The 25,428-nt window shown below is 46.4% G+C and overlaps 1 protein-coding gene across 2 annotated transcripts in view; it reads right to left on the bottom strand.

Moving 5' to 3' along the window:
• Positions 1–25,162, bottom strand: part of PPIH (peptidylprolyl isomerase H) — a 307,526-nt gene extending 282,364 nt beyond the window's left edge. Inside the window, exon 1 of one of the 2 annotated variants that reach the window (XM_069610463.1) lies at positions 24,226–25,162. In XM_069610463.1, the coding sequence (XP_069466564.1) occupies positions 24,226–24,291 (66 nt within the window). In that variant the 5' untranslated portion in view covers positions 24,292–25,162. Of the gene's footprint in view, positions 1–23,155; positions 23,300–24,225 lie in introns of those variants that run through there. The other variant, XM_069610464.1, reaches the window with a different exon arrangement.
• Between the last annotated feature and the right edge of the window lie 266 nt (positions 25,163–25,428).

Genomic DNA, 25,428 nt, shown 5'->3' with positions numbered 1-25,428 from the left:
CTACCATCCTGATGTTTGATTTAATAAGGTATTTTACTTTGAACTTAAGTCTGTTGTCTGTGTCTTGCTTCACAATGCCTTCACACCATTTATGGATGGTACTTTTGTAATCTAATGGGTAAATCTTGTACTGTGGGGGCGGGGGAACACAGCAAAAGATATGTGCCAGGCAAGGTATTCACAGGGCCAATGGGCTAAGTGGCAAACCAGAAGTAAGATTGTCACCAGAGGACATGGTTCAACGTTAGTTTATTTAAATAAAAAGAAAATGGCTCACTGACCCTATTGCTAAAATGCGATTCCCATCCTACAAACCAAAACTAATTAGCCAAAACGCAGTGCTCCGTCCTAACCTGTTCAACTATCTGGCCCTACCACTACATGAAAACAAACAAAGACAGGCTTTTAACACCTGCTAACTGACACCCTCCCCCCCCAGCCCCCTGCTCCAGACAATCTTCAAAATATACATTCTTCCCAGGGATATGGTTCCTCGCCTGGGTTACTGCAACAGTTCTTACAACGATCTAAATCTTTCTCAGTTCCTTGCATCAAAAAGACAAAGTCGCCAAGTCGTTGATCTTTACATTCAACAGTTTATTTTTTTTAAGCTGTGGGGTATTCAACTAATCCACCATCCAACAGCGTCTTACATTAAAGCCCACATTGCCCCCTTAGGATTTCCCACTACGGGGTAGCATGGACATTATACTTGGCAACGTAATATTCTTATTCTCTTGATCCAAATTATCATGTGTTCTTGTACCCCTGGGTACCCTCGGTTCTTTTGTAAACTTTGAGAGACCTCTCTAGCCCCTGGACTGCCCTCACTGCATTCTCCTAGAGATTGCATCCCCTTTTCCACGTAGGGCTTTGCAGTCTGCTTTTCTGTGTTTTCACCACTCACATCATTACGGGCATCCGGTACAGATTTCGACTATTTCCGGACTCCTTAGCTCATAGAGATTTGGGTTCCCCTCTCACAGTGACCCACCGCCCCTTCCCTTCTTCCTTAGTGGTCCACATACCTGCTTTCTCACGGCGCTTCCGCCAGGGAGGGTTTGTGATGCCTGCGTCAGTTTGCTGTCCTCTGGTTGTGGCAGTCTTCTCACGGACTGCACAGTGATTTCTCCCTCAGTTTCCTTCTTGGTATGGGGTTTGGAGGGTGTCCCTGGAAGCGGTGGCGTTTCACGGGCTCCAGGCCAACCATGTCCTCTGTGTGAACCCGCCACCAGGCAGTCTCTGTTCCATGCTCCAGTGGCAGCATCTGGTCAGCACATCTTCTGCCCTGCCGCACAGCTCTGAATCAGGGAGACTCCTCCTCCAGGTGAGGACAAGCGTTTTTATACTCGTCTCGGTAGTGAGCCGTAACGTAGTAATGGGTTCAGTAGTGGTATCAGTCAAATTAAAAGGCTTTATTATCTTTACGTTTGTTGTTGCCATATAGACTGAAGTACTGATTTTATAGAGCTTCTTGCCCTACCCAAGGAGGCCTTGTTCCCAAAGGGAGAGTCACGCCTAGTGAAGTCCCACTTGCCCAAACCCCTAGGGAGGGTCTTGCAGAGCAGTCTCGCCTCCCTAGCCTCAGACCTAGTGGCTCAACCTTGGGAAGAAGGGACGAATACCAGGTCTAGACTACTGGTGGCGTTGGTCAGCCCGGACTTAAACTTTCTATTACGTTCTCCAGGAGATCTTCTATGGACGCCATATTGGTTCTAGTTTTTACTGAGTTTCTGAGGTGGGTAGGGAGGGAAGAATTCAGAACAAGGGGGTTTCAAGTCTCCCTCGTCCTCTGAGCCACTAGGAAGTAAAGAGGAGTGGCAGTGCTTTCAGCTATGGGACAATGTTTTGGGATAGCCCCCAGGGAGAATGTAATATTCCAGAGACCTATTGGTGGTAAACTGTCAATAGATTTGGACATAAAGATTCTGACCTGGGTCAGACTCTATGTCGGGTGACCAAGATCCCGCTTCTGACACGATATGTGGTGACCAGAAGTAAGACTCGGACCACAGGACATGGTTAAACATTAGTTTGTTTAAATAAAAAGAAGATTCCCTTCCCATAAACTAAAACCAAACGGTACTTGTCTGAATGTCCAAATAACCAAAACACAGTCCTCTGTCCTAACCTGTCCAACTATCTGGCCACACCACCAGATGAAATCAAACAAAACAAAGACAGGCTTTCACCCTGGGGTTTTTCAACACCTGCTGACTGACCCCCTCTGGTCCAAACAACCTTCAAAATAAATGCGTCTCCCTGGACACAGTTCCTCGCCTGGTTCACTGTAACAGTGGAGATCCACATTTTTCTCAGTTTCTTGTATCAAAAAGACAAAATCACTCCATCTTTAATCCTTCCATTCACCCCTGCTTCATTTATTTTATCCAGTGGGGTATTTGACCAATTCCCCACCAACAAGGTATTATGTTGAAGCCCACCTCACTCCCTCTGGATTTTCCACTCCAGAGTAGTGTGGACTTTTTACTTGGCAACTTAATATTCCTATTCTCTTGATTGTCTGTATTATTGATCTTTGTGCCAGTCTGGAACCCACGGTTCTGTTGTATACTTGTCATGGGCTCTCTATCCCCTGGACTGCTCTTGCTGCTTTCTCCTAGAGATTGCATCCTCTTTTCCCCTTGGGATTTTGCACTCTGCTTTTCTGTATTTTCTCCACTCTTATCATTCAGGACTATTTCCGAACTCCTTTGCCAGTAAAAGATTCACTGTTTGAATTCCCCTCTCACAGCGATCCACCGCGCCTTCTCTTCATCAGGACTGCCCGCGTTCTTGCTTCTAGCAGCGCATCAGCCAAGGAGGGGTAGGTGATGCCTGTGTCAGCAGCAGTCATCCCCACCTCCCATTTATTTTCCTCTGTTTGTAGTGGCCTTCGAGGCCTTACAGCTGCACAGCTTTCTCTCTGTTTCCTTCTCGGGTATGGCGGTTGGAGGGCCTCCTCCCCAGTCATCCCAGGATTTGGAAGTGTCCGCGGGTCTGGACCCACCAAATCCTCTCTGTGTCCCACCTCCAGACAGTCTCTTAAGTGCTCCAGCTCAGCGCATCTTCTCCCCTGCCAGTAGGCTTCGAGTCAGGGAGTCTCCTTCTCCAGGTGAGGAATCCAGTGTTTTATGCAGGTTTTTGGTAGTGAGAAGTAACAGGCTTCTCATTAAAATAGGTTGAGTCAGAGAAGGGTTAAGTAGTGACGTCAGTCAAATAAAAAGACTATCACCTTTACAACTTTTGTGGTTCCCATACAGGCTGTGAGTACAGATTTTATAGGGTTGCTTACCATACCCAGAGAGTCCCTGTACCTAAAGGGGGTGGGAGGGGGGTGGGAAATCACTCCCAGTAGATCCTTTTGCCCAAACCCCTAGGGAACGTCTTGCGGAGCAGGCTCACGTCTCAAAGGGGGTTGCTTCCCCTTGGGTGAAGGGATGAATACCATGGATTCATCAAAGCCAAGAATATGCTCTGCAGTTAAAAATTGGAAGGGGTTGTGTGCTTAGGCTTTAAGCAATACTGATAGGACATTGCCTCCAGCCTTTTTCCGAATAATGGACACTTAAGGATTAATGATACTGAACCAGTGAGAGGCAGCTAAAATTAAACTGAATTATACCAAGACAGAACAATTCTTACTAATGGGTTGAATAATGCAATACTGCTGTTGCATGCACAACTGGTGGAAGAGCAGAAGCATTCAACATTGGGAAAAGAATTATTATGATCTGTTTATGTTATGGATCTTACAAACTAACGCAATAAGCCACCAACCAGCAGGATTTTCCAAAGAGATTAATACTAATGATCAGGTTCTAAGACTCTCACTAATAATGTATAAGTACGTAACACTGCAGAGTTGTGCTTTGAAACGGCGCTCGACGGAATCAATAGCCTGAGGAATAAAAATGCGCCCCCTTTCCTGCTAAAACCCATCATAACTGTACAATGATAGCTCTGCCTCCGTTAGAGGGCGTTCAGGGGGAGAATGCACCAGGACATTTAGGGTTGAAAAAGGGAGTAGGGCAAGCGTACACCTTCGCCCCTGCCCTTTCTAACCTTTTATTTTCCCTCCTTTTCGATGGAGTGACCAAGGAACTACCCCTTATGGCAGCAGATGCTCCAAGCATAGGTGGTGGGAAATTGGGGCTTTAACGTTTCCTGATGATATTGTGTACATTTCACACACCCCTGTGGGTTTGAAAAAGTTGGCACAGACTTTCAGCAAATATTGTAATAATAATGGCTTAACAATGAATTGTAAGAAATCTAAAGTCATGTAATATGGGAAAACTCGCAGAAGTAGAAAACACATACATCTAAAAAGTGGAGGGGAAAAGATTGAAGACATTTCTGCATTTGATTATCTAGGTATTAGACTCAGTTGGAATGCAAAGTGGACTAACCACATTAGCAGACCCAACCTGATTCTTTGGGAAAAATGCAATGCAATCATCAACTTTCCAAAATGATACAGAAATAGCATACTGGCTCCAGCACCCAAAGTATATAGGGCACAAGCTGTGGTGCTGCAAACCTGCTGTACACCGAGAATGTATTGTTCAAAACAAAAATGGACTATTGTTATTACCCCCAAGCATGCCGAATGCTACTCTTAAGCTGGAACTTGGTCTCTTCTTAGTGGAAGATTAGGCTTTATTGAAACCCCTACTCTATTGGATTCGATTGTGGTGCAGTAGCACACTGATAACATATTAAGAAGCTGTGATAGATGTACTAAATTGCCATGGAGCTTCTTCTATAGCCCGGTTTGGGTACATCAGGGATACCATGAAGATATTAAGGTTAGAGATATTGTGGCCTAAAAACAGCAAGCCTTTGAAGCCCATACAGATTGGGTGCTAAATAAAAACCTAACAAAATGTCTTTCCCTTTCCACAGCTCTCTCGTACCTGACATTTAAGGTATGATTTAAGGTTGATTATACACAGGATGGCGGTCTGTCTTTTATCATTAAGCCCTTTACCAGAACTCTTTATATGAGAATGAGATTGGGAACGCTACAACTTTCATTATTCCAATCTTGCTGGGGGAGAGCATCGACATGGAGAGAGAGGTGAGAGAGAGGAGGGGTGAGGGAGAGAGAGAGAGAGGAGGAAGGGAAAGAGTAATAGAGAAGTGGAGCACAAACAAGACACACGCTTTTGAAGATAGGGGTTATTGGGTGCTCCACCGAAAGTGATCATTGTAATATAAAGGTGGAATTGGTGACCTTAATATGAAAGGTGATGGCAACAAGAGGTGGTGTGGAAATTGAAAAAAGAAACAGATCAAGATGGACAGAGACATGTAGATGCCTAGTTAGAGACGAGGCTCTGAGGGCATAGGTGAGACTGGAAAAGGTGACTGAAACGGCCAACCCAGAAACAAGAGAGAGTGGGAAGAATATTAGCAGGCGCAGTAGAAGAGTTGGGAGAAGTGGAAGTGGCCAGGTAGGTATAACACAAGAACAAAAGAAGGATACATTAACTTACTGGTCAGCTAGCACAGCGGTCATGTTTGTTACAAACATGTTTCATTTCCCATCCACAATACATGCATGTACAACAACTGAGTTAGTTGTATATTAAAATATGCTTGAGTTGATATATGTGTACATGCTGCAGAGTTGCAGTCTCAGGCAGCTCGTTATCATTCTGTTCTACTTTCAGCTTTGCTGATTTTGTGGGAGGACCCACTTAAAAGCTACCTTTGGCCGCAGAGCGGCCGCAGAATTGCTGCAGAGTTGCAGTCTCAGGATGTCTATGGCAGTGGAGGGGAGGATACAGACTCCCGAGGAAGAGGGCCGCTGCCTGAGAAGTTTGCGTCTGCGGCGTGAGGAGATGGGCTTGAAGGAGCAGCTGACCATTGCGCTGGATCTAGCCACCGCTACTCTGCAGCGATGCTTGAACTCGACTGTGTCGCCAGGGCTGGGGAGTGAAGTCCAACACACCACAGGTAGGAGATGCCGTCATAGTGCTTATATAGTCCTCCGGCAACCCCAACCCACCGGGCCCAGCCTTCCGGTCCTGAAAGCTGCTGCCGAAAGGTCACAAAACGTACTTAAATCAACAGCAGAGAGTTTCTTGGCGAATCCGAAATTGAAAACCATAACAGCTCCAATAACGCCCTATCTGCCTTCGGAGATGCGATCCATGGAGGGACTTAAGAGAGCGTTAAATAGCCCACAGTTCGAGCTGAGCCGTGTGAACATGGAAGTTGCCATGGAAACGGCTCCCTCACCGGTAGTATCGGACATAATGGAGATAAACGATACAAATGATATAAATGAAATGCACGCGGGGTGTGAAGGAGAAGTGACTGAAGGAGAAGTGACTGAAAACCAAACCATCACTAGCCTTCACTTGACCGACAGGAGAATCTAGGACCGGGCAAAGGCTCGATGGAGCCACTAGATTCAACAGCGACGATAAAAGAATTTGCGGGGTAACCAGCTCAGGCGGGCAAGAGCCCTTTCCAAATGAGATCAACCTCCCGCTGCAAATACAAAATGACATTCACCCAACGGCGGAAAGAGAGGACTTGGTCAGCCCGCAGTGCAAACTAATTGATGCGCAACTCTCATTGGAAGAGAATAACTTAGCAGGAATAGAAGATGAAACGGCAGGCCCTGTTGCACCAAGGGATCATAGTACCCTCCACTTCACAATGCAATATGGCCATATACCCCATTAAAAAAGCAACAGGAGGCAGTTGGAGGATGATCCAGGATCTACGCCCCCTTAATGACGTAGTACAGAAGGACTTTCCACTTGTCCCAAACCCTGTGTCCATTTAGTGCAGCATCCCAAAGAGGCAACTCATTTCTCTGTTGTGGATTTGAAGAATGCCTTCTTCTCAGTTCCCCTGCATCCAGACTCACAATATCTCACAGCCTTTACCCTGAGCGGAAAGCGCTACAAATACACTTGTTTGCCCGAGGGGTACTGCGAGAGCCCTAGTATTTTCAATAGAATACTGCACAAAGACTTCAGTAACATGCAAGTACCCAGCACAATAATTCAATATGTAGATGACCTAGTGGTCTGCAGCGACAGAAAAGCTGTTAAATGCACTCCATCGCATTACTGCAGTTGCTATCAAGAAAAGGGTACAAAGTGGACAAGGCAAATCTACAGTACTGCCAACTGGAGGTGCTCTACCTGGGACAACTCATATCTAAAAGATGGAAAAAGAATAATCCCTGACCGGGCAGCAACAGTGCGTGCCACTATCAAACCACTCACAGTAAAAGACATGCAAAGATTCCTAGGGCTGTGTAACTATTGCAGAGCATGGATCTTAGATTATGCAGCATACAAGAGACCACTCCTAGAGGGCCTCAAGGAGGCACAGTAGGAGAACAACACAAAAGAGTGGACACCAGAGATGATAACAAGCTTCAATGACTTAAAAGAAGTGATTTCGACAGCACCTGTCCTTGCCACCCCAGATTACAAACAGGAGTTTTACATTTTCTCAAACTCAAATGGCACACTGATGACAGCTGTACTCACCCAAAACAGCACAATGGGCCATAAGCCACTGGCCTATTACAGTGGCACACTCGACTCAGTGATACAGGGACAAGCTCTTGCTGTTGTGGCCTTTGCAATTGAAAAAAGCTCCACAATTGTCATGGGGTGCTTAGTAACATTGTACGTGGTACACTCACGTTTTGCGATTTTGGATCGCTCAAAATTCACAGTCACCACACAGAACGTATCAGCTTATGAAATCATATTGTCAAGCCCCCACATCCATGTTGTAAGGTGCGAGACAGTAAACCCAGCCACGTTCCTCACACAACCATGCACCGCCGAAGATTTGGAATAGCAGGACTGTGCATCTTATGAAGGCGAAGATGATGACATCACTAAAGCCAAACACAGCCCCCTAGATGAGGGAGAAATCTGCTTTGTTGACGGGTCAGCGTCAATGAATCAGGAAACAGGTGAAAGACATGTTAGGGCAGCAGTGGTACGCTTATAGGAGGGAGAATATGAAACGCTTGTAATGAAGAGGAGACTACCCACATATTATTCAGCACAAGCAGCTAAACTAGTAGCACTCATAGAAGCCCTGCAGGCCTCTAGGAGGTGCTATGTTACCATTTATTCAGACTCTGCCTATGCAACCACCACAGTGCATGCAGGTCTGTCGCACTTGAGAAGGAGGTGGTTCAGGAGAGCAGATGGCTCACAAGTACAGCATGCGGCCCTGCTCAACATATTGATTTCCACCATTGCAGAACCATCTGCGGTGGTGGTTGTCAAATGCACAGCACATACACACAATACAGACAAAATCTTGCTGGGAAACGCAGCTGCCGACGCAGCAGCAACAGCTGCAGCATATCTCCCAGTGCCCACGTCTGCCGCGTACGTTGTTACCACAGTAAGCGCAATACAGATACAGAAGCGTACACAGCTCTCCCTGTCTCACAGATAATGGAGCTGCAGCTTAGAGCACCCACAGAACAACAGGATATATGGCTCAAACGTGGGTGCGTGCAGTCACTGACGGACCGATGCAAGTAGAGTCATTACACACACCTTTTGAGCAATTGCATTACCCTTCTCACAGCTCTAACACATTGCAGCAGACATTCAAGAAGAATGGTGTATCCCCAATTTGCAGGAGCACCTCTCAACTATGGTTGTTCAATGTACCACTTGCCAAGTATTTAGTACAGGAATGACCCTCAGAACATTGCGAGGAAATCTGCCACGCCCTATCGGCCCATTCCATGAACTGCACATAGATTATGCAGACATGGGGGAACGATGCAATGGGGCACGATATCCAATTGTAGTGGTGTGTCCATTCTCTAGATGGGTTGAGGGTGACCCATGTGCCCACCCAGATGCCAAGTGCGCCTCGAAATTCCTCAGAGGTCTTCCCCATTGGGGAGCGTGTGATGTTTTAAGACCAGATAACGGCACCCGTTTTTTCAATGAAATCTTCAAGGAAATAAATGCCCTATTAGGGAGCAAACATTGTAGGTGTTCCATTTACCACACACAAGCGAATGGGATGGTAGAGAGAATCAACGGCCTTGTTAAGAGCAGACTCTCCAAACTATGTAACACCCTAAAAAAGAACTGGGTGTATTGCTTGCCCCTAGCACTGTTTCATCTACACACACAGCCCAGCAAGGACCACCACCTGTCCCCCCACAAAATATTGACTGGCATGTGCATGCAGACTCCTCTGTCACCGGTGAGAAGAGCAATAATCCTGGGGGAAGAATGTAAGCAATATCTGTCCCAATTGACACGTGCATTAAGATGTATTGCAAAACAAATGGCTCAGCCAAACACAGAAAACGCACAAACATCAACTGCACCACAACTGACACCACACCCGTACACCCAATGTTACTGGGTGAGCTGGTCTATGTCAGAAGTTTCGTGAGAAAATGGAACAACCCCAGGTTCCATGGGCCCTACAAAGTTGTGTTTTCCACCCCCCTTCGCAGTATAGGTGAAGGGGCTCAGATATTGGATACACCTCTCCGACATTCACAGGGCCCCACCCAACTCGACACCAAGTGTCCAGAATGAAAACAACACAACTACCTCAGTTTGCGTAGCTTCTTGCTTATGATATTAAGTACATGTGAAGAAATAAACAATACATGCATTGCTGCTAGAGCACCAGCTACGTGAAATAGAAATCTCTCTCTCTCTCTCTCTCTCCCAACCCCACCCCACCCCCCCACACACCCTCTGTTTTTTCCCACCCTTTCCTGTTTTTTCAAAAAACCGCAGGTGCAACAACAATGGAGATGACGACGCAGAGATACCCTTCAAATGCGGATAGAAATAGTATTACCAGAATGTACAGCTATAACTGTGGCCTCCATTTTGTTTAAAGTAATAATGTTTTTATTGGGGAACATCTTTTATCTAGGCTGGCCATCTAAAAGAAGGGGGGGCATGGAGACCTGGAACATGAGTATACCACCCAATGCCACTGAATTACCTGTCAGAATCACTGAATTACTTTCGAATGTAACTGAACTACCATACAATGTCACTGAACTGAGCCTTGTATGCCCAAATGTAACTGAATTTACCCGAGCCCCATATCCTCCACTGTAATGACACGTCCACAGTTCCAGCCTGAGCCCTGACCTGAATGAAAGCACAACATTCAATTTCTATTAACAAAACAATATAACGAAAGTAGGACCAGTACATAGTGTGATCCCTGCAAATAGTAGCAGCTCCTATGCAACTGTATGTACAAGCAACATTTTCCAAATACTACTGCCAAATGTAAAGAACTCTTTGTGTAATGGAAGCAGCAATATAAATATGACCAGCAGCAGAAGTACAGTAGTCAAAAGGCACGCAATACATAATAGCAGAAGGAAAAGGCGATCGTGTCAGCATAAATATGATGCATACCATGGTTTAGGCCTCAATGCAGTCGAAGATTTTTGTCATCCTGAGCACTCGAACAGTTGGTACTCCGACATGAGTGCAATGGGAAGAAAAACTACCAATTGGAGTTGCTATGTCTGTTCCTCAATACTGCATGCATCTGGGGCACCCACGGTCTTAGTACCGCAAGAAGTACTCACGATCGAGACCCGATGCCTAATTCATCTTGCACTGTGTAAAATCAAATGCACTTTCCAGGCACGCAACGTCCATCTAGAACTCATCGATCCTGACCCCCGGAAATCTAAAACCAGTTCCACTAACCCCAACTGTCTGAAAGAACCACATCTGGTGATCGACGAGGCGAGATATGTCAACGAGTGGCAAGAAACAACACATGCATGCAAAGCTGAAGGACTTTTAGGGTCGTCCGAAAATATTATAGCACTCTTGGAGCAGACCTGTGCACAAACACGGACAGAGCACATCACCAAACTAACTTGGATTGCAGCCATTGAGTAACCGGTAAAAATACATCAAGAAAAGACGTACAGTCTGCGTTTTTAAAGTGAAGGAACGGTCTCTGTCGGATCAAACCAGCGGTGTAACAGAACTATCCTAATCCCAGACCTCAGAAAAGGCACTGCAGCACTGATGGACTATTATTGGGTCTGCGGCCAGCAAGCGTATTTGCACATCTCGCCTTCTTGGAGGAGCTATGTTCGCTAGCAACCCTGCATTCTGCTGTGTTAATGGTGTCAGAAGAACACCTGAAGGGGGGGCCAATGCTTGATTAAGTGGCCACTGTGCCCTCAACCAATCGAAGCACTGCACACCATGCAACCACCAGACTTTCGCATCCTCCCTGAGAAAGAGCCTTATGACCAGCTGCGAAGAAGATACTCAAATTACTTATCTAAAGACTCGTCTGAGTTGCTTGCGCAATTACAAGTTCTATAATTCAGCAGAGAAATTGTTTGCATCCTTAATACCCAGCATCTAGACATTAGCCAATGCAAAATGGCTCCAAATTGTAAGATGGGAGCCGATTCAGCTGGCTAATGCCAGCGAACAAGGGTTCAATGTCATAAAGGTGGAGCCGAGGGCCCTTAGACTAATGACAATGCAAAACAGATATGGCGTGGATCTCCCGACGGCCACGAAGGAGGTGTTTGTAAAAAGATCGGGAGTCATGTTGCACATTCGTACCTTCCGAAGATGCTGAAAATGGAACATTATACACTGAAGGGTAACTCCCTACTCTGTCTGGGACTGGGAAGGAAAATACAAAACAAACAAGAACGTCCCAACAGGAAATTTGACTCAAATTACAGCAGTGAAATAATTCACTGCACACTGTCTCAATGTGTGATGGTTAAAGAAGGACCACTACTGCCTAGGCGCCACTAATCCCTACCTCTAGTAGTGTCCTTTCGTCGGCTCACTGATCAACAGTAAACCATCTTAATATGGAGTTAAATAACACATATTGATTTGCCATTATGGCGATTTGTCAACTATAATAATGTACATACACTCTTTATTGAACATAAAACCTATTTATGAAAAATGTATTTCAATAGTTTTCAAAATTTTACAAATTCAAATATTAGCAATCAAAATAGAAAGAAACAAAAATAAGGAATCAATAAAAATCTAAAATAATCACAATTGGGATTTTATATCCAAGTATCATTCCAGATATATCATTAGATTATTTCAAAAGCAAAAACAGAAAACAGGTTACATCAATCAAGTTCATAACCATAATCTATTCATTTAGAAACAAAATCTCATTTTTCCATAACATTTGTGCATGTATTATAGTTCCACTAAATCATGCAATCCATTGTTTCACAAGTCTATTCAAAGTCATTATTTTGTGACAACAAAACTAATCATGAGAAAACAACATCTCATATTCTATGCAACACTCAGGCAAATAATTTGGTTCTACCGCTATGTAGAATTCAATGTTTTGCAGATCTACTCGGGGTCTACGTATGATGCCTTTGTGATTCTTAAAGGGCATCCCACTCGTGCATAGCTGGGACTCAAAATGCAGGGGTGAGGTAGGTTTCGGCGTATTGATGAAATAACCGCCTTCCTCAGGACCAAGGTCAGATATGCAATGGGGGACCCCTGCGGAAAAGGAAAAAAGCAGGGGAATAAAATATATATGAGATCAAGAGTATAAAATACTGGCAAATACATCGCCAACCCAAGACAACACCAGTGAGTGGACTACAAGGGAGTGCTCCTGGGACAGTGATAAAAAAACATTCCAAGTGCTTAAAGAATTATTTCTGAAATCTGCAGCATAAACATTCATGCCCAGATAAAAAAAAACATCTTTTTCTATGGAACATTGCCACAAGTCATTGCAGCAGTACATGAACTAGAAAGAAGCTTGGGATCCAAAAAGAAGATTGGCTAACCATGGCCTTTAGCTGGGTCCCGTCATGGCTCAGAACATTGATGAAAATGTTGGTGCCCATCATCGTGTTCATCTTGGTGATTATTTGCTTGTACCAATTGGGTCTCCGGTGTTGTGCCAAAGCAGTACCTAATAGCGCAACGATGATGGTTAATATTGGGAATACTAAAGTACCTGAGCAATACGCGCAAGCAGGGGAAAGCGTAAGACATTTGTGCAGAGCCTGGATGCCAATAAAGGGAACTGCTGCATGGGAGGAGGCAGTGAGAAGGGCTAACAAGCATAAAAATGGGGTGGGGGGAGAATTTATTACTGTAGATGTAACGAAAAGGAGGAATGCTGGGATGGAAATTAGCATATCCCACCCCCTAAGCGCTTTCAGGTGAGGCGAATCCCTTACGAGGTAGTGTATAAGGGGGGCGAAAACCACTATGAAACTCGGTACGAAAGTAATACAGCGCGAACAGCAGATACATGACATTAGGAGACACATAGAAAGAAACGCCATTTTGTAGTTATGGTGAAAACACAGGCTTGCATGACTGCGCTGCACCAGCCGAGCTCCATGGCAAGATTGCACTATGCCCAACATCATTAGGGTAGAACGAATTACACCGCCAGGTCCCACAGAAGTCCACTTCCCCCATGTCCCTTCACTGTTGCAAGCATTTAGTATCGTCTGGAGGAATGTGCCCTGCAAGAGCGCCAGACATCACCAGGCTACGCGCAGCATCCATTTATCACCACCAAGCTGCCAGCAGGCCTCTAACCGGACCCCCCCCCCAGGCAGCCTAAAATAAACCCCACACCAATGACTCGACCCCCACACCCCTGCATTCCATGATAAGCAAGCAACCCCCCTGTCCTAGCACAAATCAACTGTCCATAAGATCTAAGCATGAGCGACTGTTTTACCTCAGAGCATAAAATACATCCTTTGTAACACAAGGTACAGGGAGGGATAAATCCAAGATCAATCCCAGGGTGGAGACCTTGAGTGTGAGGGGTCCGGTATCAACGAAGCCCAGAATGTGTGGGTCAGTATGACTGTATTTCATCCTCCCTTCCCCCTGGCACCAATTTCCCCAAGCCGCCCACATGCATGCCATAGCGATATAATAGTTGGCCTTGTATGCGAGTTTAGACAAATGTATCTCCTGAGCAACTTGGCCTTGACTCCGACAGGAGGAGCCCAGCGGACCGACGTGGGGCCTGACGGACTGTGCTTGAACCAACCAATGAAAGCCTGGCATCCCCTATGGAGTAGGCCCATGTATATAGTATCACCAATCAGTGGTGCAGGTTTTTACTGTATGTGATGACGCCACCAGGCCTTTTAAGCTCTTGGTTGTGTCAGAACTAACCAGAAAGTTCTCATACAGCAGAGTTCTTTGCTTATCTTTGTATTCTGTGATATTAAACCTTGTTATCCTTGCAAATTTATCTCCTGGCTTATTTCCCTAGAGGGTTGTATTCGCTCTGGAGTGTGCGTAAAAGGGACTTGTCTTCAGGGGGACACTCGCTTCTTTCCCTAGTTGCCCATCAGGCATTCAATAGCATGTCATGGGACTTCCTCCAAGCTGTTTCACCAGCATATGGGTTTGGGCCTATCATTGGCAAACTAATACTGCCCAACTTCCAAATACCGTCCACAGTAATCAGGATCAATGACACCAAAACAGCTCCAATCCCACTGGGCAGGAGAACATGGCAGGGATGTCCGCTCTCTCCCCCTTCATTTTTGCATTGGCCACGGAACCCCTTGCACAAATGATTCAGAATAGCCCTCTCATCCTAGGCCTGACATACGAAGGCAACGGCACTTTATGCCAACAATGTCCTTTGCTTTCTCCAAAAACCTATGCAATCAATCCCACCTTTGCTGGATCTCCTTGACAGATTCTATACAGTCTCCGGATTTCGCATTAATCACCAGAAATCAGTGGGAAATGGCGATCGGAATAGCAGCCAAAATCCAAATAGCGATGCGAGCAACCTTCCCCTTTAAATGGGTGGACGATGAGCCATTGTGGCTGGGAAGAATCACTGCAGTAAAAAATGGCATTCCTACCTAGACTCTCATTTATCTTTCTGGCTCTGCCGATCATTATCCCTGAAAAAAAGTTGTTAGACTTACAAAAAGCACAGCTGGAGATTGGTGGGGGCCGGGGACCAATGCCACCAATATTGCAGAATATGGAATTCTCCCCAGGCATGACGAGGGAGACATTTACAAGATGGGAATCCATGGGGACGTTAAGACTTAGGGATCTCTACAGAGATGGCCTTCCCCTCACATTTATAGCAGGTAAAGAAAAATGTACTCTACCAGAAACGGAACGCTTTCGGTACTTCCAAATTCGACACTGGGACTCAACCGCAGAGTAACACAGGTGGGCACAAGGTTTCCCATAGGAATTGAACTCGAACTCTCAGAGGGACAAGGGACTCGGAAGATATCCCATTGCTACTGCCTGCTGGAGAAGGCCCACATTGACGACAAACTCCCTTAAATGACGCGCTGGGAGAAAGATATAGGGGCAGCGATACTATCAGACTCATGGCAGAAAATATGGGCCCGAACCTTCAAAATCTCTAGATGCACGGTCTTTAAGAATGTGCAATCAAACTGTGCTACAGATGATACATGACCCCGCAGAGACATGTGATTTCTGCAGACTACTCAGACCGCTGTTGGCATGGAAGTGGCCAGCTGGGGGACTTCATACATATGTGGTGGCAATGCCCTATAATAAAGACTTATTGGCAAGAAATCAAGTCAAAGGTAAAAGATAAGCCTTGCTCCCTATTTGTCCTTGCATCCTATTGCCAGGAGAGGTGCCCGACGATGGTGCATTCCCGGCCTCAGGCCCCAGGCGGTCAAACTGAATCGAGCACGTTTCTGGAAAACGAAAGAGGGACCGCCTGCATCATATTGGTGGGTCAAGATTTAGGAAGTCGTGGCTATAGAAAAACTGACTGCGCATACAACTGAAACAATGCCACGATTTTCCCGAACTTGGGCCCCATTCTTTGAGTTTGTATATGATAAAGAACACATGTTTTTAGACCACCAACTCTGAAACATCTATTACACAATTAATGCACTGAACAAATCTGAAAAGTATAGGGGAGTGGGGTATGTGGGAAGAAACGTGTGCTGAATGGAGACATAGCCTGGAATATATAACAGCATCGTGGGACACTGAAAGGAACTAATAATTGTTTCACTACATTCTATATTGTTTGTTAAAATTATTACTTAACATTCGTTGGGGTTTGGGGGAGGGGAAGAGTCGGATTAAAAGAATATGTAAAATGAAGTTTCAATGCCTTTTTTTTAAGGAAAGTAATGTCAATATAACGCCATGTTTATCGAGATTTCAATAAAAGATATTGAGAAAAAAAGAAAAAGGAGGGACATCACCAGTGCGCTGGTTTGTTTTTAGTTGGTCGATTTTATGTGGTGTTTGGTGCATGCATGTATATGGGTGGTTTGTGTGCGATTGGTTTAGTGTCCTGTTGGGAGTTGTGGGGTGTCTGTAGTTTGCATTGTTTTTTTGTTTGTTTCCTTGTTAAGTGTTTGAGGAGTATGCAGAGTATTAGAGAGTGTTTAGTGGGCAGTGGCCTGGTTAGGTTGATCCATAGAGGTACTATTATTCTAAGGTGATTTGTGGTTGGATGCTTTATTTCTTTGGGTAGCCCTGTTCCAGGCAGTTAGGCCATTTTTGATAAGGCGCATGTCACAGTGTACCTAGAGGCATGTTAGCCTCATTATGTGGGAGTGACAGGGTTACTGAGGGGATATGACTTAGGAGGCAAGGATGTCGTCAGTTGGTTGAATAAAGAGGTTGTGACGAATTCTCCCTGCGTTGGGTCACTGTGTGGGTGAGGTCCTCGCACCGACTCACCCCTGCTTGATCGAACTGTGGTGCCCACCCCTGCTTGATCGAACTGTGGTGCCACTTCCTACACAAACACCACATTTGGCAACGAGCGCCGACGCGTGCGGAGCAGGGAATCACCCGGAGCGGTAGACTGAGGATCAAGGCCCTCCCACACTGTGGGGCTGTCGCCATGCTCCCTCCAGCCCAACAAGCATGACCCTGGTACCGGAGTGGGAGGAACACTACAAGAGGGTGCGACCGGCAGGCTCAAGGTTGCTGGCCCCACTGACATCGACCCTGAAGTGCTGTTCCGGGCAGCGGTGGTGAGTGCCCCTCCCCCATCACCAACACACAGCATGCCACTCCTGATGGAAACAGGTCATGATGCCACACCCCTTGTAAATTGAAGGATGCACGGGCAGGTGACCACACCATTGTGTTAAGGTGCACAGGAGGCTAAGAACACATTGGCATCATCGGCCCTCCTCATAGAAACCAGAAGTGGGGTTTAAAGCATCAAACCCTGCAGTGTATACTACAAGTAGTCCAAGGGTGCCCAGTGGCAGCTGAGGGAGCGGCCATGTCAGAGGACGTCCCCACCACTGTGCCTATACCGTCTTCCGGCACATGCCACTTGGCACAAACAGAGGCCATCCCGTGGCAGGCCCATAGCTATTGATTTGGCTGACACAAGCAACTTGGGCCCAAGATAGATTCGATGAACCAAGGACTTTAAAGTCTACATAGGGTCCATGGGATTCATGGGTGTGGAGCGGAAAAAGAACATGCTGATCCTGGCAGTAGGCACTGGTGTGAGAGACATCCTTTATGAACTAGTCTATGAGGAAAAAGCAACATTCCAAGTAATACAGGATGCATTAGCCACCTAGTTTGCTCCACACACTAATGTATATTTCGAGAGGTACATGTTCCACACGACGACCCAAGAACCAGGTAAAAGCTTGACAATTTTGTAATGAGACTCTGGATTTGCATGAAACACTGTGCTTTCCACCTTTAATCCAAAGAAGAAGCAATCCGATTGCAAGTCATATCAGGGTACGAGTCCGTAGACTTCTGGAAAAAACCTCTCCAAAAACAAAGACCTCTAGACGAAATACTGGCCATAGCCAGATCAGAATCTGCCATTGCTCTGCAAGTCACCAACATGAGCAAGCTAAACATACCCCTAACTGCCAAAGAACGTAAATCTATTCAGAAACTATTGCAAGGTGAGAAGGCCGGTAACTCAGAAAGGTCCTGCTTTAGGTGTGGGTATGACTTCCTGCATGAGGGCACAGGCCCAGCCCTGGGGCAACATTGTGCTGCATGTCGGAGAGTGGACCACTTCCGGGCAGTTTGCAGAAATGCGACGCCCCACCGCCACAAAGCTCCCCAGCAGGAAGACGACACACCAGATACTGTGTGGAAAACACAAATTCCACCTGCAACTCTAGAAGATAGAGGCCCTCGCGGGGATATGGGTGAGCAGTCTCGAGGGAAGAGACCACAGCTATCCCCCAGAGCGGAGGAGCTCATACCGCTCAAGAAGAAATGTCCATTATGTGGCAGTGGATGCCCACACACAAAGCGACTCATCAGGCTCTTCAAATGATGAAAGGAAATGAGGATATGTGTGGGTCCTGAGCAATGAAATAGCCAAAGAACACAGCCCTGTCCTATTACAACAGATAAACAACACTCCCACCGAGTTTCTGATTGACACTGGCGCAACAGTAAATGTCATGAGCAATGAAATGTACAACGAACTCCCACACCCTCTGAATTTAAAGTTGTCCACTGTGGACATATATCCTATGGACCCAATACAACACTCCCGAATAGGGGCATGTTCACTACAACCTGCGCCTAAAAATCTCACACAGGGGACATTCAATCACATGTACTATCAACAAAGGCAAACAGCAGATGCATAGTCAGTTTTAAAACTGCCATGGATATGGTGCTAGTATAAAACCTATACTACATTATGCCCTGCAAATACATGGTCACAGAGAGATATGGTGAAAACGTGCCCAAATCTATTCAAAGGCCTGGGAAAACCAAAAGAACACAGAGTACGACTACACATCGACCCCGCGGTTAATACAATCGCCCAGCACTACAGGGGAATTCCGATCAACATACAAAAACAGGTGGAGGGGGGAACTTTGTCGCCTGCTTGATCTCAACATCATCAAACCAGCAAGCGGACCCACACCATGGGTCTACCCCATTGTACCAGTGCCAAAGAAATCGCCAGAGGGGTACTGAGGCAATCCAAAGGGAACATCATCAAGCATCCAGGATCACACCAACATGATCCACCTACTCAATGGGGCAACCATTTTCTCTAAATTGGACCTCGATAAAGGATACCACCAGTAGGTACTGGCCTCTGAATACCGCCATATTATCCCCTTTGTCACCCACATGGGCCTATTTCGCTACAAGCAACTCAATTTTGGTATATCATCAGCAGCAGAAATATTCCAAGAGGAATTACATCAGGTGATTAAACATATACCAAACTGTTTCAATTACAATGTGTGAGTGAACACGATGATGCATTGGAAGCAGCAAAGTTCACATTAAACAAAAACAAGTGTGGATTTTGGAAGCAGACCTTAACATTCTTTGCCCACATCTTGTTGGAGCAGGGCATGAGGCCAGACCCTGACAAAGTAGCAGCACTGACAGAAACCACCAAGCCAAACACTCTCCGGGCTGCAATCATTTCTGGTTTTAGCCAGTTATTGCTCCAGATACATAGAGAATTTTGCAACCATCGGTGCTCCTTTACGACACCTCACGAAGTACCAACAAGAAGTCATCTGGACCCCAGAGTGCCAGGCCAGTTTCAAGACCATAAAGGCAAACATTGCATTGGCTGCAGACATGGCCTATTTTAGTTCGACAAAAGAGACAGAGGTGACAGTAGACGCCAGCCCTGTCGGGTTAGGTGCTATACTAGCCCAATTTAAGCCTCGACAGCCCAACTCTAGACATATAGTTGCCTATGCGAGTCGCAGCCTCTGTGACACCGAACAAAGATACTTGCAGGCGGAAAAAGAAAGCCTGGCAGTGGTCTGTGCCTGCGAACATTACCATTTATTTTTTCGTATATGGTAAGGCATTTGCCGTCATTACAGACCACCAGGCCCTGATCTCCATCTATGGCAACCCAACAGCGAGGATGCCCCCGCGGATCGCGAGATGGGGACTGAGATTACAGGACTACAAATTCACAATCCGTCACAGACCAGGGAAAGACAAAAACCCAGCGGACTACCTATCATGGCATCCAAGACAATCCGGCCAGCATGAACCATTCATAGCGGAGGCCTATTTAAATACCATCCACCAGATGAAGCCATTCCCGATTGCATGGACAACCCTACAACAAGATCAACACAGGAAAAATGAAGAACGCAAAACAAAAGGCCAAACACCTGGACCCCGCCACGCAAGAAGAAGTGGAAATGTTGATCCTTGTGCAAGATGAAAAGACCATGTCATATTGAAAGGGAGCAAGATTGTACTGTCCAGATGGTTCTACGTGATTTCGCCGACCTATTTTTGGTTGTGGTACTTTTCATCGCCGGATTTTACATCGCCAGAAACCCGGTTTTTGTTTTTTTATTCTGGAGGGTGGTTCCCCACCCCTGACCCCCCCTTACTAATTTAATAATACCCCAACAAAACACCCTCCAAAATAAAAAATAAAAGAAACAGGGTTTCTGGCAATGTAAAATCCGGCGATGAAAAGTACCACGACCAAAAATAGGTCGGCGAAATGCGTGTATACCGCCCAGATAATTGTGCCAGCTTGTCACCGACTTAGCACATAAAGGCCATAGAGGAGTTGCGTCCACCAAAAAGCTACTGCGCCAGAAAATATGGCTCGCGCAACTGGACAGCAGGGTGGAAGACACGCTAAAAAAAAGGGCCATATTCAACATGACATCTCCAGCGGCCAAACCTCAGCCACTGCAAATGTCACAATTACCGGAAAACGTCTGGGACGAAACTGGCAGCAGATTTCTTCAGCCCCACCAGGGATGGCCAATATGCCCTAACGGTGGTAGATGAACATTCAAGGTTCCTGGAAGTGCAAAACATATTTTCCATGGTCGCTTCAGCTGTCATCCCAGCATTAGACTGCATTCTCATGGCATACCTAAGATCATTAAGACGGACAACGGCCCACCATTCATGAGCCAAGACTTTGCAAACTATGTGCGTTTCAAGCTTCGCAGAATCACGCTGCTTTGGCCCCAGACCAACGGCATGGTCGAACGATTTATTCGTAACATCAAGAGGACTCTACAGTTGGCTCGAGTCAGAGGCCAGCCCTTCGAACAGGCACTCTACCAGTTCCTAAGGGAATACAGACATACACCTCACAGCACCACAGGGGAAAGCCTGGCTAACCTCATATTTGGCTGGCAGATTCGAACCAGACCTCTGCAAGGGCCAGATCTAGGCTCTTCACACCCTACGGAAAAGCTCATCTGTGAAAAAGACGCGAACCAAAAGATGAAAGAGACATCTGATTCCCGGAGGGGGGCTACAGAAAGATCATTAAAAGTAGGCGACAGTGTGCTGGTGAAGCAAGTGAGACTGAGGAAAGAAGATGCCACATTTGCACCAGAGGTTATGACTATCACGCAAGTAAATGGCACCATGGTCACTAGAGGTGACCAAGAAGGAAGGACGATTACGGGAAATATTTCTGATTTCAAGACATTTCAGGGCGAGACCCCCAGGCGCTGGAGAGAGGAAAGGTCGGGTGAGTCAGACAAACCCTATGACGGCGATAGCGAGGCGTCAGCAGAGGAGGAGGAAGCAGTTCAAAGGCCCTGACACTGTACCCCACGAAGGAGCCTGGAACACCAAGGCGAGAGACGTCCTGTCAGGGTAAAAATAAAACCCACCAGACTAAATGAAGAAATGGGTTGAAGCCCATTTCAAGGTTAAGAAAGGGGGAGGTGCCACAGTGTACTTAGGGGCATGTTAGCCTCGCTATGTGGAGGGACATAATTACTGGCTCTTTAACATCTACCTTGCTCACGCCTCATCTCCTCCTCCCCCAACTTCCAGTGTTATGCAGATGACACAACTCTTTTTCAGACTTCCTGCTTACTCACTCGCACCTTCCTTCATCCCCGACTGCATGTCTGCCATCCAGGCTTGGTACTCTTCCAAATATCTCTGCCTCAATGCCAGCAAAACTGAGATCCTTCCTATTGGGATCCCTGCTCCCTCCTTCCTCCCTTCTCTCTGGCCTCCCACCTTGGGCTCCCCCCTTGCTCCTTCTTCTGAAGCCAGAAACCTTGGAGTCATCTTTGACTCCTCTTTATCCTTCCACCCTCATACGCAGGACATTGCCAAAACGTCCCACCTCCAACTTTTCCATCTCAAAGGAATTCTCCCATTTCTCACTTTCCCCCAGAAGCTCAATGTTTCCCGAGCACTGGTTCTCTCTAGGCTTGAGTATTGCAAATGCCTCCTCCTCAATCTACCTTCTTCCACTTTGCGACCTCTTCCTCTAATCCAGAATAGAGCAGCAAGACTTATACTTGGCCTTAAGCACAGGGACCGCATTACTCCTGCCTTGAAAAGCCTCCACTGGCTCCCGGTTGCTGCACGGATCAAATTAAAATCCCTCTGCACCATCCACAAGGCTGTCTGGGGCCGGGGACTCTCTCTTAACAAATAGTCTCCTTCTAGACCTCTACGGTCCTCTAGCACCCACTCTCTGTGTGTAAAGCATTTAGTTAAACAGAGAGCAGGAGGCCGCTCACTTTCCTCAGCTAGATCCCTCCTCTGGAACAGCCTTCCCCTCCCTCTGGTCTTGAGCAGGACCTTCTGAAGTTCCGAAATCACCTCAAGACTCTACTCTTTTTCTCCTCCTTCCCTTCTTCCTTCATCTGCTAATCCCACAGTTGCTGTGATTTTGCATTTGTATTCCGCCTTAGGTACCATTGGTATGATCTCAAGGCTTGGTGTCTTCGACCCTCATGCCACACATGCCAACATTCCGACTCACCTGGGCGGGAGATTTCAGAGAAATCGGGAGTCACACATTTTCCCATAGGGAGGCATTGGGGATAGAAGTATTTTAGGCAGGAGAATGTGAAAAACAGCAATACTTGTTCACGAAAAGTCGAGAGTCTCTCACCTAAATCGGGAGGGTTGGCACGTATGCCTTATGCATCCACTGGGCCTTTGACCATTCACATTCAAGCTCCCCAGAATCTGTCTTCCCCAGCACTTGCCTCGGCACACCATCCGCAGTTTCTTCCCAACGTGGCTCCTGGCCGCATAGCACTTACCTTACCTTGCACTTTATCTGTGGCTCACCCTTGAGCATGGACACCACAGCACCTACCCCACTGCCCTCTTCCTTCCTGCACTTTCTGAATACTCACAAGGCATAGTAGGTTTGGCCGTCCCTTCCCCATCTGTATTTTTTCTATTTAATTGTACTGCTATCCCATGTTCCCTCCCTGCTGCCCTGTGGGCGCTTTGAAACAGAATGTAATTCCTGTATAAGCGCCGAACAAGCAAACAATAAATTACTGAGGGGATATGACGTTGGAGGCGAGGAGGTCATCAGTCGGTTGAAAAAGAGGTTGTGGCCAGTTCTCCCTGCGTTGGGTCTCTGTGGGTGTGCCTTCCTACACGAACACCAGAGCGCACATCTTCCACTCCTGAAAGGGTATAATGTTCCCTGTTTGTGTATTTGGAGCGTTGCTGTTGCTTTTCGGTTAGAAGGTGACATGCTGCAGGTTACTGCATTGCAATGTAATTTTATAAAATGACTGCCTCTTGCTTGTCTAGGTTTTCGTCCACAATGCAAGTACTGCAAGTTCGAATACAACTAAACTAAAGATTGGCTGGGAGGAGATATAGTATTCTGCATAAAATGAACCATGGAAGCACGATACACGGGCTCAAATATCTGCTTCCCCACTTGCGCAAAACAAGTAATCCTGGGCAAATCAACATCACTGTGCCTTATTGAGAGACAATGTGGTTAACAGAACTGCAAGTCCCAGAATGCAAATAACACGTCTAGACTAGAATCTCCCAAATGGAATAGGGTATGTTGGCACGTATGCAAAACAGTAAAAGTTATGAAGGCAAGACAAACAATTACTACTACTACTACTAGGTACTGAATGCCTCCCTTTTTGAGACCCAAAGGGATATCGCTGCCAATGCCAATGAATGAAGTGCTGCTGTACACACCAAAGATGTCGCTTATACCCAGTCACAGTAACGTTTCCTCTTTTGACACACTATAGCTGAATCCCTGCTTGTGACATGCCTGGAGTTTATTCAAAACAATGAATCGGAACATGTTAACAGCAAGTGTAATGCTCAGAGAGTCCGAATACATTACTGCACTGTCAAACCACGTGCATTCTCTGACTCTCGGTTAGAACCCGGGCTCGCGGTCAACCACCGCAATCCCCCCTTTCTTTAGTCTCCTTACCTGCCCGCCTATTGTGACGTCAAAGAATACAACTGGATTATTCGCATTTGATGCAAGGAGCGCCATAACTGTAATATATAAATATTACTAAACTAAAGATGGTAGAAATAGAAGAAGGGGTACTTCTAGTTCGAAATGAAGGACTAGAGTGCTAACTTAATACATCATTGTGTCAGGCGAGGTCGCCATGTTGCGGGACTGAACGGCTTTAAAATCATTCACTTGTACAGTGTTTGTATTGTTTTTGGCTGTTGAAACTGAATATATTAAGCACATTCCCGCATAATTAGCCATCAACATTAAAAATATTTTTCTATCTATAAAAACTTTGCATAATGCTGAATTCATTCACGTCTAAGCTGTAAAGATAGTCCAGGTGTACTTCCAAGTCGTGCTGGTTCTGTTACAAAAAAGCACGCCTCGAAATAGCTAATAGCTTTACCAAAATAATTACTGTCTGTTTAATTAAACAATTTAAGCCATCAGCGTGTAATGGCCAGCGGCGGAGCCAGCCTCAACATTTCGGGGGGTTTGATAGCAGTTTTGAAATCTGTTAGTGCAACGGGACATTAAACCCATTGCGCTACTGATCCTCCATCCTATCGCCCCTCCCCAAGCCCAGGAGGCTGAGTAGATATTACTCCTTCCTTTGGCCCATTAGATGTATCTTTCACCCTAACTCATCATAGGCATAGCCAGGATTGTGTAACAAGTGGGGGTTGGAGCTAATGTAGTAGGGCCAAGTAGTGAAAGCGAAGAACCTATCAAAGGGGGGAGAGGCGGCTGTAAAAGACAGGCAGCTATGGATTAACTATGCCTTACGGCAGTTGAGGTAGTGCCGAAGTTAACAGGAGGAGGCAAGGGGGCGGGGAGGAGAGAAGAGTAGGTGAGGAGGAAGAATAGAGGGGGGTGAAGAGTAGAAAGGAGGCAAAAGAAGGGGGATTCATGGAGGAGGGAGGGGCCAGGCAGGCAATTTACGAGGGGCATCAGGGGCACACAGACACTCATGGGGGACAGGGGGGCACAGAAGCACTCACAGAGGGCACACAGACACCCACAGAGGTATGGGGGGGTATAAGACACTCAGGAGGGGATAGGGGGGCACACAGACACTCACAGGGGGATATGGGGGCACACAAACACTCACGGGGGGATAGGGGGCACACAAACACTCACGAGGGGCATGGGGGCACACAGACACAG

This window comes from Ambystoma mexicanum, chromosome 8, assembly GCF_040938575.1.
Source record: "Ambystoma mexicanum isolate Mex_15411 chromosome 8, UKY_AmexF1_1, whole genome shotgun sequence".
NCBI classification, from domain to species: domain Eukaryota; kingdom Metazoa; phylum Chordata; class Amphibia; order Caudata; family Ambystomatidae; genus Ambystoma; species Ambystoma mexicanum.
The sequence above is the reverse complement of the archived record's forward strand: the minus strand, read 5'-3'. Positions and strand labels throughout refer to the sequence as shown.